The following is a 21131-nucleotide window of genomic DNA, read 5'->3' on the forward strand; positions in this document are numbered from 1 at the left end:
GGCAGCAAATGATAACTCTGGAATAAGAAGTTGACCCTACCTTATGAAGAGCTTTGAATCCCACGTCTAGGAATTAGATTTGATTTTATTCACTTTATGGATGGTTGGGAATCCTTGAAGGTTTTCGAGCAATGGATCCTGTGACATAAACATACAATCAAAAAAAAAAAAAAAAACAGAAACAGAATTAAAGAGCAAATCATATCAGCGTATTACCTGATTTTTATATCATACTTTACTCACTGCATAGGTTTTCATTGAATTGAAGAATTGTCTCCTAATCTGTTCCCCCACACCCTTTCCCGGGCTCGTTTTGAAGAAAACTGTTTCTTATGTCATGCTAAAAACAGGACACTTTTAGTCTCTTTTAGATCTAAGTTGGATAAGGTGGTTTCTTGAGCTTTTATCTGTATTTAGAAAAGAATGAAGGATAAGACCATATTATATTTAAACCACATGAAATTCATGTTTCCTAATTTTATAACAAATTTAATTCAGGTTGCATGGAAGGGGCAGAATGTGAACTGTTACAATTCATTTCTTTGGATTCAGTTCATATTGAGCTAATGATCAATTAATGAATATTTAAAATTCCCAACTTTTGAACTATTATAAGTTGTTAAAAGCATGGAATCTAACACCAGACTAAGTACAAATCTTGGTTCTACCACTTACTACTTTTGCAGTTTAGGGCAAGTTATTTAATCTAAGTTTCAATTTATTCATCTTGGAAAATGCAAAGTGTAGTAGCATATATTTCATAGGATGGTGATGAGGTTTTAATTTAATAGGCTGAATACAATGCCTGGAATTGCCGAGTCCTCCATAGCTATTATAATTACTTCAGCATTTTAGAGATTCTAGTCTTAAAAAATTTGATTTTCATGTCAAGATTATTTTTCTGATAATAAATTATTAGATTTTGATTGTAGGTGTCTAAGTATTCATTTATCTACTGCTATTTTAGTTACATTTCTGTGCTATTTATTGATAGTTCTCTCTAATTTCTGCATTTTCTTTTTATATCTATTAAATGCCAGAATCTACTCCAAATATTTCTTCTGTAGTAACTCATTGTTCCATGAATTCCACCCTTATCTTTTCATCAACATCGTTTATTTTGCTGTATGAAATAACCTCAAGAGGCATGGCTTAGAGATGGAGTTAGAAAATAAATAAGGCTTCTGGTATTTGATCTTTATTAGCCATTATCAACTCATTGAATCCTCTAAAATTCTTAGTTTTATTATATGTTGAGAGGGGAGTTTGGACTAGATCAGCCTTTCCAAATCTTCTCACTACCAAGGTTCTTATTTATTATTACAGTTTACATTCATCCTCAACTCTGTCTTTATAGTTCCAGTATTTAAGAGTTCAAGTTTGCTAGACTAACTCTAATTCTTAAAAACCGTAAGGCCATGCCTAAACACAGCAACTGAGGGTCAAAAACCAATATCATTAAATGTGAGATGGTCCTGCTTGAAGTTAAAGCAAACAAACAACAATTTTAAGTTGCTTTATGTTGTCACAGAAAGCACACCAAAAAAAAGATAGGATTCATAGGATTCTCTTTATTGTGTAGTGTTGACCATGCAGTACACCGATCAAGTTCTATGTAATGGTATGCCCATGCCACCCCCGGATGATAACTTTAGCTTGCCTTTGATAATCAGGGCCTGGCAGAGCACAGAAACCAATGGACTATCATGTTATGTAGAAATTAGTTATTGTAGGTCAGGTCTTTTAACCAGTGTTGGATAACTGAGATAACTAGTGTTTAACATGATGTTGATGAAATTCCACTCAGATCCAACAGTCTAATATGTTGGTAAACCTAAGTTGACTTACTGTGGGTAAATAATTTGTTTGTTTTTTGAATTAAAAAAATAGTCTTCATCTTTTAGAGCTTTTTGGGAGATCATCAACAGTGCTCAGAATTCCAAAGTGAGAGAACTTGGAAAAAAAAATTACTTTTTTTTTTTTTTTTTGCATATCTGTCATTCTGATGTCACTACTGATCTCCTATTCACTAAATCCACTGGTTTTTTCTATTTTCATCCTTGACCTTAAGTGATGTTAGATGTTGATTATACTCTCTCCTGTTAACTCCCATTCTCTGGTAGGCTGCTTTTTCATATAAGGTCACAGGCAAAAACGATGTTCTTAGGATTGCCCTCCACATGCAGGAATGAAGATTTTTTGAAAAAGAGAAAGCCTGTCTTTTCTCAAGAGCCTGTCGAAGCTGACAAATTGTCAGCTCTGCATTTACTAGGAATATGACTTATAGCAGCCCTGAGTAGGTGACTGAAGAGGACTTCTCAGAGGGTGTGTAGAAGCCAAATCTGTAACCTTTGAATGCAGAAGTCAAAGATTAATAAAAGGATGTGTAGAGATTCCTTCTCTGGTCTTGTTTTGCATCCGTTTATTCCTGGGACATAAAAAAAAAAGAGAGAGAGACATATTTAGTCATGAGTTATGGACACACCTTTATTGATTTAACAGTGGCCAAATAAATATTTCAAATACTTATGGTTCTTTAGTTAAAATGAGAGTTAGAATAAAAAATATCTACTACTTTTCTGGAAAGTTTTAAATACTGCTTTATACATTTATATGAATTATGAAGATTTCTGGTTTCTCTAAACTAACTTTGACACCTCATAATAGCAACATTTGTTTTTTGGAATACTGCTGTCAGCTGTAAATTTTTTTTTGAAAAGTTCTATAAATGAAAAATCATTTTCTTCAGACCTGCTACAAAATGAAACTGATAGACTCAAAATTTGCCTGCGAGACAGAGGGCTATGGCCATATGCCAGTGATAAGAATAGATGATTCCCTCTTTCCCTCTAAACTCTAACTACAAATAGCAATATGTATGTGTACATGGAGAAAGAAATAGGAAATATGAACAGATGTAGAAATATTTACAGAGAGGGGATGCCATTTTTAGTACTGAAATGGTGTAAGTGAGGAAGGAAAGTAATAGAATCATAGAGTGATGAATAATAGCTCCAGAGAAATAGCTCCCTCTGCCCTCTCTGTTCAAAGCTCTTTGGCTTTTGGCCATTTTTATTAAATAAATATTGATTCCTTTGATCAGTTTGGATTAGAGTGGTTTTTAATAAAAGACGCTCTAAACACAGAATTACAAGAAGTTTCATGGAAGTTTTCACTCAGAGCTTATTACATACTGCGTAATGCTGAGATGTTGTGAGTTCTGTTGTAGACCACTGCAATAGAGCAAGTATTGCAATAACATGAGACAATCTTCTTGCTAGTGGAGGGTCTTGCCTTCAGGTTGTGAAAAATGCAATACCTGGGAAGTGGAATAAAGAGAAGTGCAATAAAATGAAATGTTTCTGTATAGTACATACCTGTGTTTAAAAGCACATTGCACCCATTGAATTTCCTAAAACAGAACTAGATGGGGGATGGCTAAGGAGTCAGCAGGTGAATGGTAGGTTAGCTTGACATTGAGGATGAGCAGAGGAAACTAGCTCTGTGAGGTTAAATTAATTTGTAACTCTATGCCTGGGAAAAATCAAAGCAAATACCCCGTGGTAGCCAGTGGTGCCCTTTCGTTTTCAATATAAAGGTTTTACATTCAGAAAGCATCAAAATGAAAAGCAAGTACTGGTTATTTTAAGGAAGACAGATATTAAGTTGTGGAAAACAATATTTTTTTTCTTGCTGACACCAATGCTAACAGTTCAGAATTAAATTTCTCTGTGCCTCAGTTATTCTTTAGATTCAGCCCTGTAAGTTTAATGTTGATGTTTCTAAACAGTAGTTCAGGGAAATGGCCCCATTAAAAGAGAGCCATTGTCGTCACAGGGTGTGCATACATTCCAGTTTGCCCAGTCTAGTTGCAGTCCTACTTCATGTCTTAGAATAATATAAGCAGAGTTATCTTTCATTCTAAAACATTTCCCAGCTTGCATAATTTATACAGTTAACACGCTCATTTATTATGAAGAAAGTAAAAATTATGTGGTCCCAAGGCATTTGGGAAAACGGCAGAGAGTCAAATATAGATTTCAGCTGGCCTCATAGACTCAATTAATTAGGCCAGTGTAACGTCTAACAGAAACTTTTCTTTTTTTTGGATAAATGTCTTTAAACAGAAAATACTCTCTCCACATTCACCAGTGTGGCTTCCCCATGCCTCTTTATAGGACAAGGGCACTGAAGACAGTTGAGTTTTTATTTCTGAATATGTGAAGTTTAGATGAATCTATCAAGTGATATGATCCAAAACACTTGTTAATTTTTAATAATCTATTGCTCGAAGACAGTGATCAGAAATATTTAAGTTTCATATTGCCTTTCTAAATACAAAATAATGATGATATTGATGATAATGAGAAGGAGGAAGTATATTAACCAATTTCTATTCGAAAGATGCAGAACTGTTCCCATATTAAGGGGAAATAGGCTTCTTTAATGTCTAACTTGTTGAAACTGTATCTATATCAGTTCTCAAAGTATGGTCCTATGGCATTTCTTGAGTTGATTTCAGGGTATCTGTGAGGTGAAATCTATTTTAATGATGATAATAATTTTTTTTTGCTATTTATTCACTATACTGACTTAAAATGTCTTTGATGAAGCAGTAAAAATAATTAATAATTAAATCTCAATCCTTAAATACATAGGTGGCATGCCAAAATGGGAAATACAGATGTAGAATACCAAAGTACACTGGTTTCTGAGGTATAGACACTTCTGTGATAATTTGAATTAAAAGCTGAATTTGCTATTTTTTTGTTTTGTTTTGTTTTCATGAAACACCATTTTTACTTGAAAGGACAATTAACAGAAAGAAATACAGACTTGGGTCCTAGTTAGACATTTTCTCAAAAATGAATGAAGTGAGCCAGTCAATTCAAAGAAAATAGTATTTGCTGCCAAGGATAAATTCAAGCTTTTAGTAAAGTTAAATTAAAAATTTGGAAAACTCATATCCACCACTGGGAGCTTGACAGCTTTGTAACATTAAAAGGCCTTTTGATGGGATTGGTGGTGATAGTAACAGATTAGATTTTTTTGATACTGTATAATGAAATGTGTCACTATTTGGAAGATCTTTCTAATTCAGTGTGCCACTCCAAATGCCCATTTATTGATGTGACAAAGTCATGCATGGGTAAAAGATGTATTCAAAATGCAAGATAGACCAATAGATTTTTATATAGCTTAACATAAATTATTTATTGATGTGGTGTCAGATTCCACATTACAACTAACTTTCAAGAAACCACTTATTGAGTTTTGGTGTAGAGTTAAAAGATACAATCTATAGTTATCTGAAAATGCTATTACAATATGACTCTTTTTTCCAACTATTTATCTGTTTGAAGTCAGATTATTTTCATACAATTTAGCCAAATCAACATATCAGAACGAAGCAAATGCAGAAAGTAACACAACAGTCTACACTCATTTAAAAATCTACAAAACTATGAAGTACTATTGCTCTTCTCACTAATATTTTTATTTTGGAAAACAGAGATTTTTTTCTTATTTTTGGTAATGTGTACATAAATGTTTAATGAATAAATATTTTAAAACTCTCATTTTTTATTTTTAATATGGTAAAATTTATAGCTATAATCTACATAAGCAAAAGTTGTTTGGGGTCCTCGATAATAATTTTTAAGAGTACAAGTGGTTCCCCAGATCAAACAGTTTGAGATCCACTGTTTGTATCATTATTTATTTTCCTAATTATTGTAGATCAGTCCTTTCTAACTCAGATAACAGATTAAGCTCAAGGAGTCCAAATTTTCCATTAAAAAAATTAAAAAGGAAAGGACAGAATGAAAGGAGAGAAAAAGACAGGGAAGGGTAAGCAAAGGCAGTATTTAGGCACGAGGTGTTTCTACATTTTAATGCCGTCCGAGTATTCAGAGATCAGTACCCCTGCCGTGACCATTCCCTTTATTTACCTATTCCCTTTTTCCTCTTTGAGGAGGATTAGCTGTGCCGGCCACCAGGATGACAATGAGATCAGTTCAGAGAATCAGGCTAACATTTCCCCCCAACATGAAAAAGCTAGACTGGATTTTAGTCCTAGCAAATCACTACTGCTTGTAATCAATTTAGAAAAACAAAACAAAAACATAGTTATGTGATTTTATGCATTTACTTCCATAAGCATCATATTAAAAAGGTCTGTTTTGGGAATTTTTAATATAAAAATTTGACATTACAGAAAAATCCAATTTTGCTGATTTGATTTTAAAGCTATTGTTAGATATATTTTCTAGAATCTACTGTTGCACTTTCCTACAATTTTTACTTTAAAAGAGCACACATACCTCGAAGTATATGAAACATATGTACAGTTTAAGGAATAAAAATAAAATGACCATTTGTGTACCTGTCACACAATTTAAGAAATAGAACATTACAAACTGGTATTCTGATGTCATTTCCTATGATTAAATCACATTTATTAATTCACTTGAAAACATTTGTTATGTTCTATTAGCTGAATAACTCTATTTGGATCTGACTAGTTAGTGCCCATATAGTGAGAACAAAAATGATTTTATGACTAATTACCACTTCCATCATAGTTCCATTAAAATCAATTTAGTTCACAAAGTCATGACCGAAAATATCAATTTCACTGTTGCCAGGACTTTTTCTTCTGTGCTATTACAGAGCCTAGAGGGAAAACTTTTATTTGCTCTTAAATATTTACCCAGTGTTTTGTCATTAAATTTTATTACTGTCCTCCCTATTTTCAAACATAAGTACATATTCTTGATGCTACTTTTAAAAAGTCACATTTTAACGGAGAAAAATAAAGCAGATGTCAAGTTTAATAATGTCTCTGTGTATAACCCAAATTACCCTAATAGTACAAAGACAGAAACCAAAAGTTAAACTGAAAAAAAAAAAAAATGAACAAAAATAGTTACTTAGTAATTTAAATTGCTGGGGTAGGTTTGTTTTCATTTTCATGTTTATGTTTCAGTTATCTATTGCTGTGTAACAAACAGCTATTTATTTATTTTAGCAGTTTCTCTGCTGGTTTCATTTTGATCCACTCATGCACATTTGGCCGAGATGGAAGGTTCAAGATAGCCACACTCAGTTTTCTGTCAGTTGGTGCCAGCTTTTAGTTTGGGGACTCAGTTATTCTCTTCCTTCAGTTGGCTAGACTAACATGATAGTCTCAGAAAAAGACACGAAAAAAAGACATGGCTCCAGAACTCCTACAGTGTAACTCTTACCACAATCTATTAGTCAAAGCAATATCCAGGCCAGGTTTAAATGATAGGGAACTAGACCATCAATTCTGGATTGGAGCACTCAAACAATTTGTGATCATATTTAATCTATCACAATGTTGTGAAACATATGAACTATTTCCTATTAAAATTTTTTCTATTAGCTTTTTTTGGAGCTTCTATAATATTATAATTCATTAGATTAGATAATTACAGAGAAATATCTTTGGAGAAATGAAACCAAATTTTTCTGCCAAAAAGCTGACATTTCTACAAATATGATCAGAGTCACAAATTTTAGTGCCTATGGTGCTGCAAAGATAATAAAAATAACTGAAATGTGCCAGGTCAAGATACAAGTAAGCTAGAATACTTGGTCTGTCTAAAAAAGTAATAGCAGATTGTTTTTTTGTAGCAATGTAAGCCCAGTGATGCCTGAATTACTGATATTTTAAAATATCAAAATCCCAGCAAGTTATTTTATGTATCTCAGTAAACTGATGCGAAAGTTTATATGGAAAAACAAGAGACCCAGAATAGTGAGCACAATACCAAAAAAGAAAGGCAGAAGATACACACTACTTGACATCAAGCCTTATTATAGAGCTATGATACTCAAGATAGTATTATATTGGCAAAATAATAGGGAAATAGATCAACGAAACAACCTAGAGCTTCCAGAAATAGACTTTCGCAAATATTGCTAAGTGATCTTTGACAAGGGATAAAAATCAAGTCAATGGGGAAAGGGTAATCTTTTCAACAAATGGTGCTGGAACAATTGAACATCAGTATGCGAAAACAACAACAACAACAACAACAAAACAACAAACTAAACACAGAGCTTATACCTTTTGCAAAAATTAACTCAAGATGGATCACAAACCCTAATGTAAAACAGAAAACTGTATAAAATTCTAGAAGATAGCATATGAGAAAATCTAGGTGATCTTAGATTTGAAAATGAATTTTTAGATACATTGCCTAAAGAGCAGTCCATGAAAAGAAAATTGATGTTGGATTTTGGAAAATTAATAATTTCTGCTATGCAAAAAGCCAGTGCTAAGAGAATGAAGAAACAAGCCACAGACTGAGAAAATATTTGAAAAACACACATCAGATAGAGGACTTGTATTCAAAATATACAACAAACACTTGGAACTCAATGATGAGAATACAAACAAATCAATTACAAAACAGGCAAAAGATCTGAACCAACACCTCACTGACGAAGATATACAAATAGAAACTAAGTAAATAGAATATGCTTAACATTATATGTCATTGGGGAATTGCAAGTTAAAACAATTATATGATATTTCTAGACACCTATCAAAATGGCTAAAATTCAAAAAATGACCATACCAAATGCTTATAAGAACGTAGAGCGACAAGAACTTTCATCCATTGCTGGAGAGATTTCAAAATTGCAGAGCCACTTTGGAAGACCGTTTGGGAGTTTTTTACAAATATAAACATAGTTTTACCATACAACCTAGCAATTGCACTCCAAGATATTTACCCAACTGAGTTGAAAAGTTATGTTCGGACCAAAATCTACACATGGATGTTTATGGCAAATTTGTTCATAATCATCAAAACCTAAAAGCAATCAAAGCATCCTTCGAAAGGTGAATGGATAAACTGTAGTAATCTAGACAACGGAATAATATCTAGTAATAAAAATATATGAGCTATCAAATGACAAAAATACACAGAGGAACCCTAAGTGCATATTGCTACATGAAATAACTCAATCTCAAAAGTCTAAATACTGTATAATTCCAACTAGATCATGTTCTGCAACAGGCACAACTATAGAAATAGCAAAATGACCAGTGATTGCCTGTGCTTTGAGATAGGGGTGGTGGAGCAGGGATGAATAGTTGAGGATTGGGAATTTTAGGGCAGTGAAACCATTCTATGCGATACTATAATGTTGGGTGCATGACATTATGCATTAGTCAAAATCCATAGACTGTGCAACACAGTGAACCTTAACTTACACTATGGACTTTAGTTATTAAAAATGTACCAGTAGCAGTTCATTAATTGTGACAAATGTACCACACTAATGTAAGATGTTAATTATACAGAAAAATGAATGTCCATGGATAGAGAACTAATATATGGGAATTCTATACTATTAATTTAATTTTTGACAAATTAAAACAAAAATATAAAGTAACATTGAAAAATATAATCATTTTCTATTACATGATTTTGTTTTCTGATAAAAGAAAATGTAATAGTTTGAGTTGAATTGTTGTCTCTTTCATGGATAAATAGGTAGTATTACACATAGGTCCCAGGTAAAATTTCTTTTACCTAGAATATTAAATTAGATTGTTCTTATTTGATGTCTTCTATGGATAGTATTATAGTATAGTATACTATAGTATGTTGTGAAGTATGCTATAATATATAATATAGCATTGTTCTGTGTATGTAACTGAGACATTTCTGTTAGAAACAGGGAATGAAAAATAGCATGCAAATGGATATGCCTCCATTATAATGGCAGGTATTTATAATTGTAAAATCTGGGGCTCTATTTCAGGAAATTTATTTTTAAGCAATATTATCCTTCAGACCATTTTCATTTGATTTGAAAGGTCACTTCAAGAAGGGAAATGACACAGAACACCAGGAATTTTTAAGTTTCAAGACATTTTTTACAATATTGGTTTAATAAGGATTAACACATTTAGAAAATTCTTTCAATATTTTTGTTGTGAAGGATGTTTATTTTTGTTGCTTTAACAACCAGAAACAGATGTGAGAAGACAGAGAAAGTGTGAATCTCTCTTTTTTTCACGCCAAGAGTACTTTAGATGGCAATTACTGTCTCAGTTATTAACTAGAGAATCGGTGTTCTTTTATTTATCCGTGATCGACCTATGTGGAGTTGGGTCAGGCCAAGGATGCCTAAGGACAGTGTTGTTTTAAATCCCAGATCTCTTCTCACCGCACTTCCTCTCTGGTCAGCCGTAGCCTACACTATGACCCCCAATAGTTAGTTGGATCTAACCTCCTTTGGCAAATCTCTGTCTACTCCAACCTTAGTTTTTAAGATTTCATTGCCTCTTTTTCTTTGCTTTAAGATTTTGCTTTGAGTTTGCAAAAATGACCAATTAATTACTCGCTAATTACATTTGAGGCATTAAGCCGAAAATAGCCTAAATTAAACCTTCATAGAGGGATGTGGATTTTAATGGGGATCTGGAAATATAGCATTTTATCTTAAGTGAATGAACTTTGAATGATAGAAATTTAGTCAGCAGTTCAGGTCAGTGGATGTTACTACAGATGGGAGAATTTCCTTCAAGCCCACCTAACCATTAGGCTGCTGTTGGTGTGTCCCAGGCATGAGGAATGGGATTAATATGGTAAGTGAAGGAGAAACTCTTAACTCTCACAGAATTTTCTCTTGAGTGTTGAACCCCATGCTTAGAATTTTGTGATTGTTCCCCGCCCCCTTATTCCACCTGATACAATCTTAGCGAGTTTAGAGCAAATGAGTCCCAAGGTGAATGGAATGAGTCCTTAGACTAAACAGACACTGTTTCAGTTACCTGCTAGTAAAAATGAATAAGTCATATATAGAGAGCTATAAAATGCATCAGATCAAGTAAAAGGATACAGGAGATTTTCATTTACCCAGAGTCTCAGCTCTAGGGACAAATTTAGCTTTTGTGAAGTTGTTAAAAATTAAAAATAAACAGAAGGCTTAGAAACAGCCAGACTTAATGTTCTAAGAAACTAATGTGATTTCTGTTGTTTGAAGACAGATATTTTCTCAGTACCTGTTATATTCTGCCTCTGTACTTGTATGTTATTTAACATAATTCTAAAATGTTTGTTTACCTTATTTCCCAGTCCATAGAAGCAATAAACAAAGCAGAAGGAAATAGAATAGATATTAGTGGAAGGCAAACAATATAGTAAAAAGATTTGGATGATAACATTTAGAAAAGTTATTGATAATACTGTCTTGTTCTCTAATGAGAACAAATCAACGAAGCTTGTAACTCAGATTAGTGACTACCTTTTTCCTTTGCTTTATACTATGATGTCATCCATTGCTATGAATATTGTACTGTCGTAATCCTAGAAACTAGGGATGGAAAAACTCTTTTAGAAGTTTATTTCATAAGTTTCATTGGTATTTTCCATTTTTAGGTCCTTTCCATTACAGTGTTTTTTGTTTTGTTTTGTTTTGTTTTTTAGGAAAAAAAGTGGATTGAGCTACATCTTTTATCATTGCAGTACTTTTCATAAAAGATGTGATCATGTGTTTTCCCCCACAGACCCGGGACTGCATAGGCAGCTGTATTTTCTGCAAAGACCATCCAATGTAGTAGCCATCGAAGGAAAAGAGGCCGTCCTGGAGTGTTGCGTTTCTGGCTATCCTCCCCCGAGTTTTACCTGGTTACGAGGAGAAGAAGTGGTCCAACTCAGGTATTATAAATTAAGGACTTTATGAAATGTATGTTACTGTTTATTTTTTTCTAATTCGATATAGGTATCTGGGAATACAAGGGTTTTTTATAATAATTGACCATTTTCTCACATTCCTTGACATTATTCAGTAAGTGAAAGACATTTACCCACTGGAATTAAAAGAGTGGAGAACGGGGTCAAAATCCATAAGATCAATTATGAAAGGAAATTCAGCAAGCCAGGGTTGCCGTTGAGATGGACCTGCCCAAAAGGTCTTCAACAAAGACATTTTCGAAGATCTAATCCTAAGGAAGTGGTATAGAGAGTGAAATAGTTCTTAAGAAACCAAAATTACCTGAATCCAAACACATGGCATTCAAATATATAGGGTCTGTGCAATTTTTTTTTTTTTTTTTTTTTTTTAGCTCCAGTTATAGCTCTCTCCATCTAAGCTATAACAAATATTTCAGACAAGGCAGGTGGAGAACTTGACTGGCTTCAAATTACTGGACATTAATACTAGAAATAGTTAGAAAGTAAACTCTTAACAGAATTGAATACTTAGTCTGAACCATTTTAATTAAATGGATTTCACTTAAGAAATTAATTTCATTGATTTTGAGGTCTGGTGTACTCCTTTTTAACACATTTATTTTCTATGATGAGATAGGTTTATGGACAATATGTTAATCTTTAAATTTCATCTACTTCAAATATTTATTTATATAACAACAGTACATGGTATGATATCACAATACTTCCGAGAATATTAAAGCATGCAAGAAATCCAGTTGCATCTTCAGCATGTCAAGATATGTTCTCTGACTAGACCTAAGCATTTTTGGTGAAGTATGAAATGTGGCTTTGTACAAAGATTATTAAATAGAATTGACTTCCACTGTGGAGAACCACTTCTATGGACCTTGGAGTTTTCAAAAAGAGAGAAGTGGACTAGATTAATATTTTTCTCAGTAATAACATTAGTTCCAAGAGTAATCTACTTTATTTCTTTGATCACTACACAGACTTCCAATGGGAGTAGTTTACTTGAATGAATTTTTGACTAATAAATGTGATGTTATCAAACCCCATGATAATAGAGTTTCTCTCCAGTTTTATAATTTGAGCTTTCATGGAGTTTATTTAAACCTCTGAGTAACATGCCTGATATACATATATGTTAATTTACTCTCTAATTTCATATGCCTTATGTCTTACAGGTCCAGAAAGTATTCTTTGTTGGGTGGAAGCAACTTGCTTATATCTAACGTGACAGACGATGACAGTGGAACTTACACCTGCGTCGTCACATATAAAAATGAGAATATTAGTGCCTCTGCAGAGCTTAACGTCTTGGGTAAGTTAACAGCTTGAGATGAGTTTACATTGTACCATTCAAAGTATATTACTGTGACACTTTAAGTGTTTATTGCCAAATTGCTTCTTATGTTTATTAGTGGAAAATTGCAAAGTCTCAGTACTCCACACATATTCTTGCTCTACTTTGATTAATTGCATAGAGGCTAAATGCAGTGTTTGAATACTTGCTCATTGATTAAAATCCAGATTCATCACTCTTTTAGCTAATTATTCCATTGATATTACTGAAACCTACCCAAAATTATTATTTAACAAATATGTTAAGTAACAAATGACAGGTTGCAAAATATATTATCTGGGGAAAATAAATGAAGAAATTAATGCAATAAATTTCATTAAAAATATGAACCCGAATGGAAAAGTCAGTCATCATTTGAGATGACAGGGTATCTGATAGTAAATTCAGATGTGTGGATGAAATTGTTTTGTTAGTATGGAAATACTATAGATGCTACATTGAAAGTGAGCCATTAAAATCAAATACATCTAAAGAAAATTTGCATGGCAAAAATGTAATTTAAAGAAATTTAAGGAGCATGAGTAGGTTCATTTCATTCAGAAAGGTAGGATCACTATGTGTCATTGCACATTAATTATTCTTTTATGTGGTAGGTACTCACTCAAACAGACACATATTTTATCATCTGTTCCAGAATTCTTTAGTCAGTTTCATTTGAATTATGCAGTTTGGAGAAAGTACCTTAACATTTGGGTTTCAATTATTTTTTCCTGTAATGACAAAAAATCATCTAACAGTCATTGGATATTTTTCTTCTGTAATAAATCTTTTAACTTTGTAAACAGTCCAGGAAAAATTATAGATTCTTTAAAAGTTATTCAGTAAAAATGAAAAGGTACAGTACACTGATTTTATCTGCTAGGGTATATCATGATATTATTAAGCTATTTTGCTTTTCTAGATTTAATGTTTATTTAGAAAATGCTTTCATTTGCGGACAAGGTAGTAATATATGTGATGGGTAAGAAATTGTTTGTTCTCTGATCAAACCATAAATATTAAAGTAATATAGGCAAAGGACTTTAATTTTTTTATTTTAGATGTAGTGTTATTCTAACTAAAATATCATCTGTCTTAAAAATGACAACAATTTTATTTACTCACATGGAAATTTTTTTGTTGAAGCAAATAACTTTTACAATTATACCATCAATGTACAATAACACAGGATGGCTACCATAGAAATTACCTTGTAATGTGTATTACTGATCATAAGGCAAATGCAGTTACGGAATGAGCTAGAATAGTGATCACAGGTAAACCTCTAATTGCAAATACATGAGGTCAAATTTTATATCAAATAAGTGCACAATATTTATACATGTAATACTTTATTGATATATAAGACAGATGCATGTAAATTCTGATTTCTGAGACTACACTAGTCAAGAAATATGTGTACAGACATACGTATTTGCACACATACCAACAATCACGACATCTTCCTCTGTGTGTTCCTGTGCACGTGTGTATGTTTCCCAGTTCTTTATTATTGAGAATTATTTTGTTTTTGAGTTTCACTTTTAAACAATCACTGAGTTGATTATCCTTGCTAAGAATATAAATTTGTCGTTTATTTGCTCATATCCTCGGGAAAAGTGTTACAGAAATGGTTATGCTCTCACCAGCAGTGTAGGAATCTGTCCTTCTTCAAAAGGCTGCCTTCATTCCCAGACTCCTAACTTTGTTTATCTGAAATTTTATAAATTTGTTCTCATTTGAATGCTTATTAAACTTAGATTTCTTTTTAATAGTTTTACTGGACATTAGCATTTTACATTTTGTGAGTTGGTTATCAGTTTCTTTTTACCTTCATACATTTATTGAAATATTTATTTTGTTGATTTGTAGGAACTCTTTGTATGGGAAGAATAGTAACTATGCTGTGTATGTTTCATCTGTGCATTTTGTTGTTATTGTTGTTTTTATTTATTTTTACGTCTTCTATAGGTAGGGTATCAAATCTTTTTCTTTATGGCTGTTGACTTTGTTGCCTTTATATTTATATTTTTATTCTAAATGAACCACCTTGTTTTCAAAACCTATACACATTACATATCAGATCTGTAAATAAGAAGATTTATTATTTTTTAAAAAAATAGATGGAGCTGTGTTTATATCTCGTCTTTTTTTTTTTTTTTTAATCTCCTTTGTACTTGGGTATACATTTGAAAGGTTTTCTATAGACTATTATAACTATTGTAAAAGTCATGATTTAATTCAGGAGGTGGTTGTAATACTGGTTTAACTATTTTACACAGGCTTCAAAATGAATGTTGATATAATGAAATTTTTGATATAGTCTTTGACTATTCTGATATAAAGTTGAACTTATCTTGCAGGACTGAGTTTATATGGAAATAGAATTTATTACTTTTTCTTTAAATGGAAAATGAAGAGAAAATAACTTTATTATCAGTGTTATTCAAATTTAGTTTTCATCATTTTTACAAATTTAAGCATAATTTAAATTCTTCAAAGATAAAATCCCACAAGAAATTTAAGCTTATGCTTATAAGCTTTAATCATGTATTTTATCAGACTCATTTTGCCTTTCAACTTGCAGTTCTCTCTTGTACTTAGATTGGCTTTGAATGTGAACCTACATGAACTAACAGATTTTTCAAGTAGGATATTATTTTATAAACAACAAAATAAAGAGAAATGCTGTGGTATTTCTGAAAAGTTTCAGAGCTGATATGCATTAAATATAATTTAAAGCATTTACATTATAGAATTAAAATGGAAAGATCCGTATTCATTAAACCTCTTAGAGAAATCTGTGTTAGAAAAGATTAAGGAAAACCTTATCTAAATAAAATATAAAATATAAAACCTTATTTAAATAAAATATAAATACTTTTATGGAAGTATTTTTAAAATTACTATAGCTTTTTAAAATTAAATTTATCAGGGTAACAGTGGTTGGCAAAATTATATAAGTTTCAAGTATACAGTTTAATAATATATCATGTGTATATTATAGTGTGTTGAATAAAGAAGATGTACATATATACAATGGAATATTACTCAGCTATAAGAAAAGACAAAATACTGCCATTTGCAACAGTATGGATAAATTTGACATAATCATACTAATCAAAATAAATCAGATAGAAAAAATTGAGGACCATATGATTTCACACACATGAGGGATATGAATGAAAGCAACAAACGAAAAAAACCATAAAAAGAAAAAACTCATAGATACAGACAACAGTTTAATGGTTACTAAGGGAAAGGGGAGATTGTAGATAAGGGTAAAGGGGGTCAAATATGTGGTGATGGAGGTATTCTTAATAATAGAATATCTGTTTATATAGTACTGGTGGACATATTTTGAATACATAGACTGCACTAGGTTCTGTGAAGGCGGTAAAAATTTTGAAGTTTGACTTCAGTAGGATTTTAGAATAATTACACATTTATACAATCAGTTGCTCTAATGCCTTCTGAGTAAGTTTTTTTTTTTTTCATATTGGATGTAAATATGGAAGCTGTGAAGATTTGAAGAGTTGATAGTCTCTGCTCTCATAAAAGATAGAACCTAAAGCAGCAGTGGCCAGAAAGATCCTGAAGAGTAGGATGTAGAAAGAGCCTCTCAGAATAGTGTTGCCAGCTCTCGTTTTATTTAAATCACTAGTGTTGTAATTATTTTTTAAACTCTTGTTTTTTTTTTTTTAAAGAACGGTATTCTGTCCAGTCTTATTTTCCAAATGTCCAGCTTTCTGGTTCAAGAATTATAATCACCATTTCTGAAAATATATTCTTTTTTTTTTTCTTTTACCCATCTCTACTCTCATACATACCTCCATACTTTCAGCAAGATAACTAATACTGTCAGCAAGATAACTAATAGACATTGAGGAGATTTGCCATTGCCATGATCTAGATTGATTCATTGTCTGAATAAATGCATAAATGCATACTGTGACTAATAAAGTCCCTGACCTTGGACAAGCCCTGAGTACTATTCAGCCACACATAGAAGGAGATACGTGGAAAGTTCACTCTTCAATAGAAGCCATTAGGTCTAACATCCAAGAGAAAATGAAAACATTTTTTAACTTTCTAGAAGAGATTCCAGAATTCCTTTTAAAGCAATCTGCAGCAATATTCACAGTATCTTATTAAAAGTTTACCTTTGCGTGTAGGTTTTCTCAGTTATTTGCCTTATCAGCTTTCTAGAGAAGTGTTGACTGGAATTGACACAAGCTGCCTTTGTAGGACACAAATGAGACTGCTAGATCAGTCTGTGGTACATAATTGGAAACTCGAAACCAAATGTAAGAATTCTTCACATCTACGGCATGAATGACACACCTCACTTCGTGTGATGCTTTAGGTTATACTTCTCCCAGATAAACACCTCTGAAAAGAAGTCCTTTGAGGAAGTGTCACTCGTGCCTGAGACTTCTCTGTGAGAGACAGGGGTCCATGGGTCACATATATGTTCAGAAGGGCTCTGTTGACCTGAGCATGTCTACCTTACACAAAGATGTTCTTTAAACCTGATGGTAGTAGATTCAGAATGTCAAATTATATTTTAATAAATATGTATGTGTGTATGCATACACATATACACACATATGTACAAGTATATATATAATATATATAATATGTACATTTATATATACAACAAACATGTATTCTCTATTTCTAAAGAAATTTCTCTCTAAAATCCATTTCTATATTCTTTAAAATGCATATGGTTATCTCAGCCATTAAATAATGTACAGATTCCACAAAGGGTTAGATAATAGGCTAAGCTATTCAGAAAGTTTTAGAAACATTATCTTACAAGAGAGTTAAGAAGACAGTAGATTAAGAAGCATAGGAGACGTTACACATTTCTGTTAAAAACTATTATTTTTTAATGTATTAGGATGGAAAAGTACACTGCCAGCTCACTTTCTTTTGGAAATGCTTTTGAATGGCAAAAAAGATGGCTGAGTATATAGCGAGCTAACCAATTACAGTTTCTAGTCCCAGATACATACCTTAACCAAAGAATTAGTTGTAAAGCAACCACCAACAGTTGAATACCTCTTGTGTGCTCTGCCCAGTACCCTTTGGGCATAGAAAGGCACATATGACTCAGATCCAGGCCTCAAAGACTCATTAGGTAAACAGAAAAGAAGTAGGCAATTACTAAAAACACAAAGAACAATTGAATAAGAGGGAGGCTAGGGTCTCTGAGTAAAGAGTTCAACGAAGATGGGAGAATGGGAATTAGGGGGTTGGGCAGAGAGGCAAGGGGAGACCATTCTGGGCAGGGGGAAGTAAAGATTTGGAGATAAGCAAGAGCCGTGAAAGGGGAAGTGATTTGATGTGACTGAAGATCATGGGCACAAAGGCAATCTGAGGGTGGACTGGAAAAGTGGTATGGATCCTAAATACTTTGCGAATGTGATTAGATTTTTATCTTAAAGGCAATGGCAAGACATGGAAAGATTTTTGAATCATCCTTATTAGCTGTTTCATCTTGGCCAGTAATTTAACTCTGTAATCCTCAATTATTTTTTATTTCAAAAAATGATCATTCCTTCCAAATAGGATTTGATGACTGCTAGGGTGTGAGAATTGGGAGAGAAGGATTTCAGAATAGCAAGAGATAGCTTTGCGTGTTCTTGGAAATAAAAATATATAAGATGCTCTTCCAGCCCTCATGAGAAGCCTAAAGCATAGTTACAAAGATTAAGCAAAAACAAACAAAACAAAATACCACAAATATTAAAACATCCCATGCACTCTCTTTATGAGTAATTTTCCTCATCTATAAAATGTACAAAGCAACCACTGGTCCCTACATAGTTTTCATAAATCATGGAGAATTCATATAATGATGTCCTACACAGAAATTTCTTTGGCAGTACTCTTTAGAAACATAGACAAAAAATTAGGTTTGTGCTACAAGGATGATATCAAAATATGTAAAACATTTTATATTTTTTATTTTCCTCTCTATGCATGCTTTCTTCCCAACTAGATTGTGAGAGACTTAAAAACAGATTCCATGTCTTGTGCATCTTGGCCACTCAAATCCTTGTTTTTTTTTTTTTTTTCCATTTTGTTTTTTTCTTTTGCTCATGTGAACTTTAAATGTAAGAAATATAATTGTATGTACATTTTACATAAGTTATTTAACTTTCTATCAAAATATTGCATAAACTCTCCATTGATACTCATGGTTTTTCATAGACTATGGTTACGGACTGAATTGATTTTCTCCACATTCATATATTGTAGCCTTCATCTCCAATGTTACTGTATTTGGAGATAGGACCTTTCAGAAGGTAGGTAGTTAAGGTTAAACGAAGTCATAAGAGTGGAACTCTAATCCAAAAGATATAGTGTCTTTGTAAGAAGAGGAAGAGCTATCAGAGCACTCTACCTCTCACCACGCATTCAGAAGACAGGACACCTGAGACAGAGAGAGAAGGCACAGTCTGCAAGCCAAGGAAAACTGTCTCACCAGAAACCAATCATGCTGGCACCTTGATCTTAGACTTCCTGCCTGCAAAACTTTGAAAATTAAATTGATGTCGTGTAAGCTACCCAGGCACCATAAGCAGGCTAATGTAACCACAGAAAAAGTAATTGTTTTATGCATTATACTGTTAAAAAGATTCTTGATTCGTTTTATAGAGACATGAGCTACAATAGAGAAGTGTATTACCACTATTTATTACATATTGTTAGTACTGACGATCTTAAATTCCCAGAGGTGTGAAAAAAAGTGCTTCTTATAATGGCAATAAATCAAAAGACATGTATCTGTTTATACAGTAAGTTATGTGTTGTTCTAAGATTCTCATAAATTTAATGTTCCCCTGTTTTAGTTTTTCTTAAGTATCTTCGTTATCTCTTTATTTAGTAATTTCTAAGTAAAAGCTGCTCCTTTCATTTGAGTACCTATCGTTGTAAATGATATGCTGCAATTCTATGGAGAAATTAAGTTTTTTCTAAATCAATTCTTAGATAAATTCAATTTACTGTAACAAGCATGTAAATATTCACACCCCATCAACCCTCAGATGTGTCTAGTAATGAAAGGCAACATGATAATTAAACACTGATGTGGCTTTATATCCTTTTTTTTTTTTTTGCATGTCCTTTAGTTTTATAATTTTTTTAACTGAAATATATGTAACATTAGTTGCTAGTTTCTGAACACGTGTACTTGGCCACGTAGGGAATTGACCCATTCATTTGTTTGGAAAGTAAGTGGCACATTCACCTCCCATTAAGGTGTTAATCACCTCCTATATAAACTTGCCGAGGGATCCCTCATGTTGGATTTTAGACTCAGGTTCTTAGCCATAAATGGGAAATAGTTATTATAAAATATATCAATTAAAGTAAATGTATCCTTTAATGCTGTGCAACCCTTTGTTTGAATGGCGTTCTCCTGAACTTACAACATCATCTCCTCTGCCTAAGTAGCAGTCCTTAAAGTTCATGTCTGTCTGTAATCAGTCTTTATGAGCAGTGACCCCCTCACACATTACATTTAATGACCATAGTCATAAGAGCAGTGCCTTGGGTAAGTTTATATTGATTATCCTTTGCAAAGTAATTGCCAAATGGATTATATTGAAATTAATTAGGAGTTTTTTTTTTTTCATGTAGAGATATGTTCCCAAATGTAGGATACACGTGCATAAAGCAGAATTAAATTTTAAAAATTGAAAATGATATATGAGCTGCAGCTTCTCATCACTGTGTCGACTTCTTATTATAGTTACTTTCCTCACCTGAGATCACAGCTGTCTTAAGAGTGTGCAAGAGTTCTATCCAGAACGATGTTTAGAAGATTCCATTGAATGCATATATGTATTAAATTCTGAAAAATGGTGATTTCAGACTGTTAGTGATAAAATGATTTAGTATCACAATGACAATTATACTCAGGTGTGGAAATATTGATTGGATTAGTAGTAGGATTATTTATTTGAATGCCTACTTCATGGACCTCTACACTTCCTCCCTCTTCCATCAGAGAGAACAATTTCAACAGTGTTTTGCATTTATCCTTGAGATGG

At 32.6% G+C, this 21131-nt stretch overlaps 1 protein-coding gene across 3 annotated transcripts in view; it reads left to right on the forward strand.

Annotated features, from left to right (window-relative positions):
• DCC (DCC netrin 1 receptor) overlaps positions 1-21131 on the forward strand; it is a 1187310-nt gene that overhangs the window by 671589 nt on the left and 494590 nt on the right. For all 3 annotated transcript variants that reach the window (XM_036230053.1, XM_036230054.1, XM_036230055.1), the window contains 2 exons: positions 11555-11705; positions 12908-13044. In XM_036230053.1, coding sequence (XP_036085946.1) covers positions 11555-11705; positions 12908-13044 — 288 coding nt within the window. The remainder of the gene's footprint in view (positions 1-11554; positions 11706-12907; positions 13045-21131) is intronic.

Source organism: Rousettus aegyptiacus, unplaced genomic scaffold (assembly GCF_014176215.1).
Source record: "Rousettus aegyptiacus isolate mRouAeg1 unplaced genomic scaffold, mRouAeg1.p scaffold_m13_p_12, whole genome shotgun sequence".
NCBI classification, from domain to species: domain Eukaryota; kingdom Metazoa; phylum Chordata; class Mammalia; order Chiroptera; family Pteropodidae; genus Rousettus; species Rousettus aegyptiacus.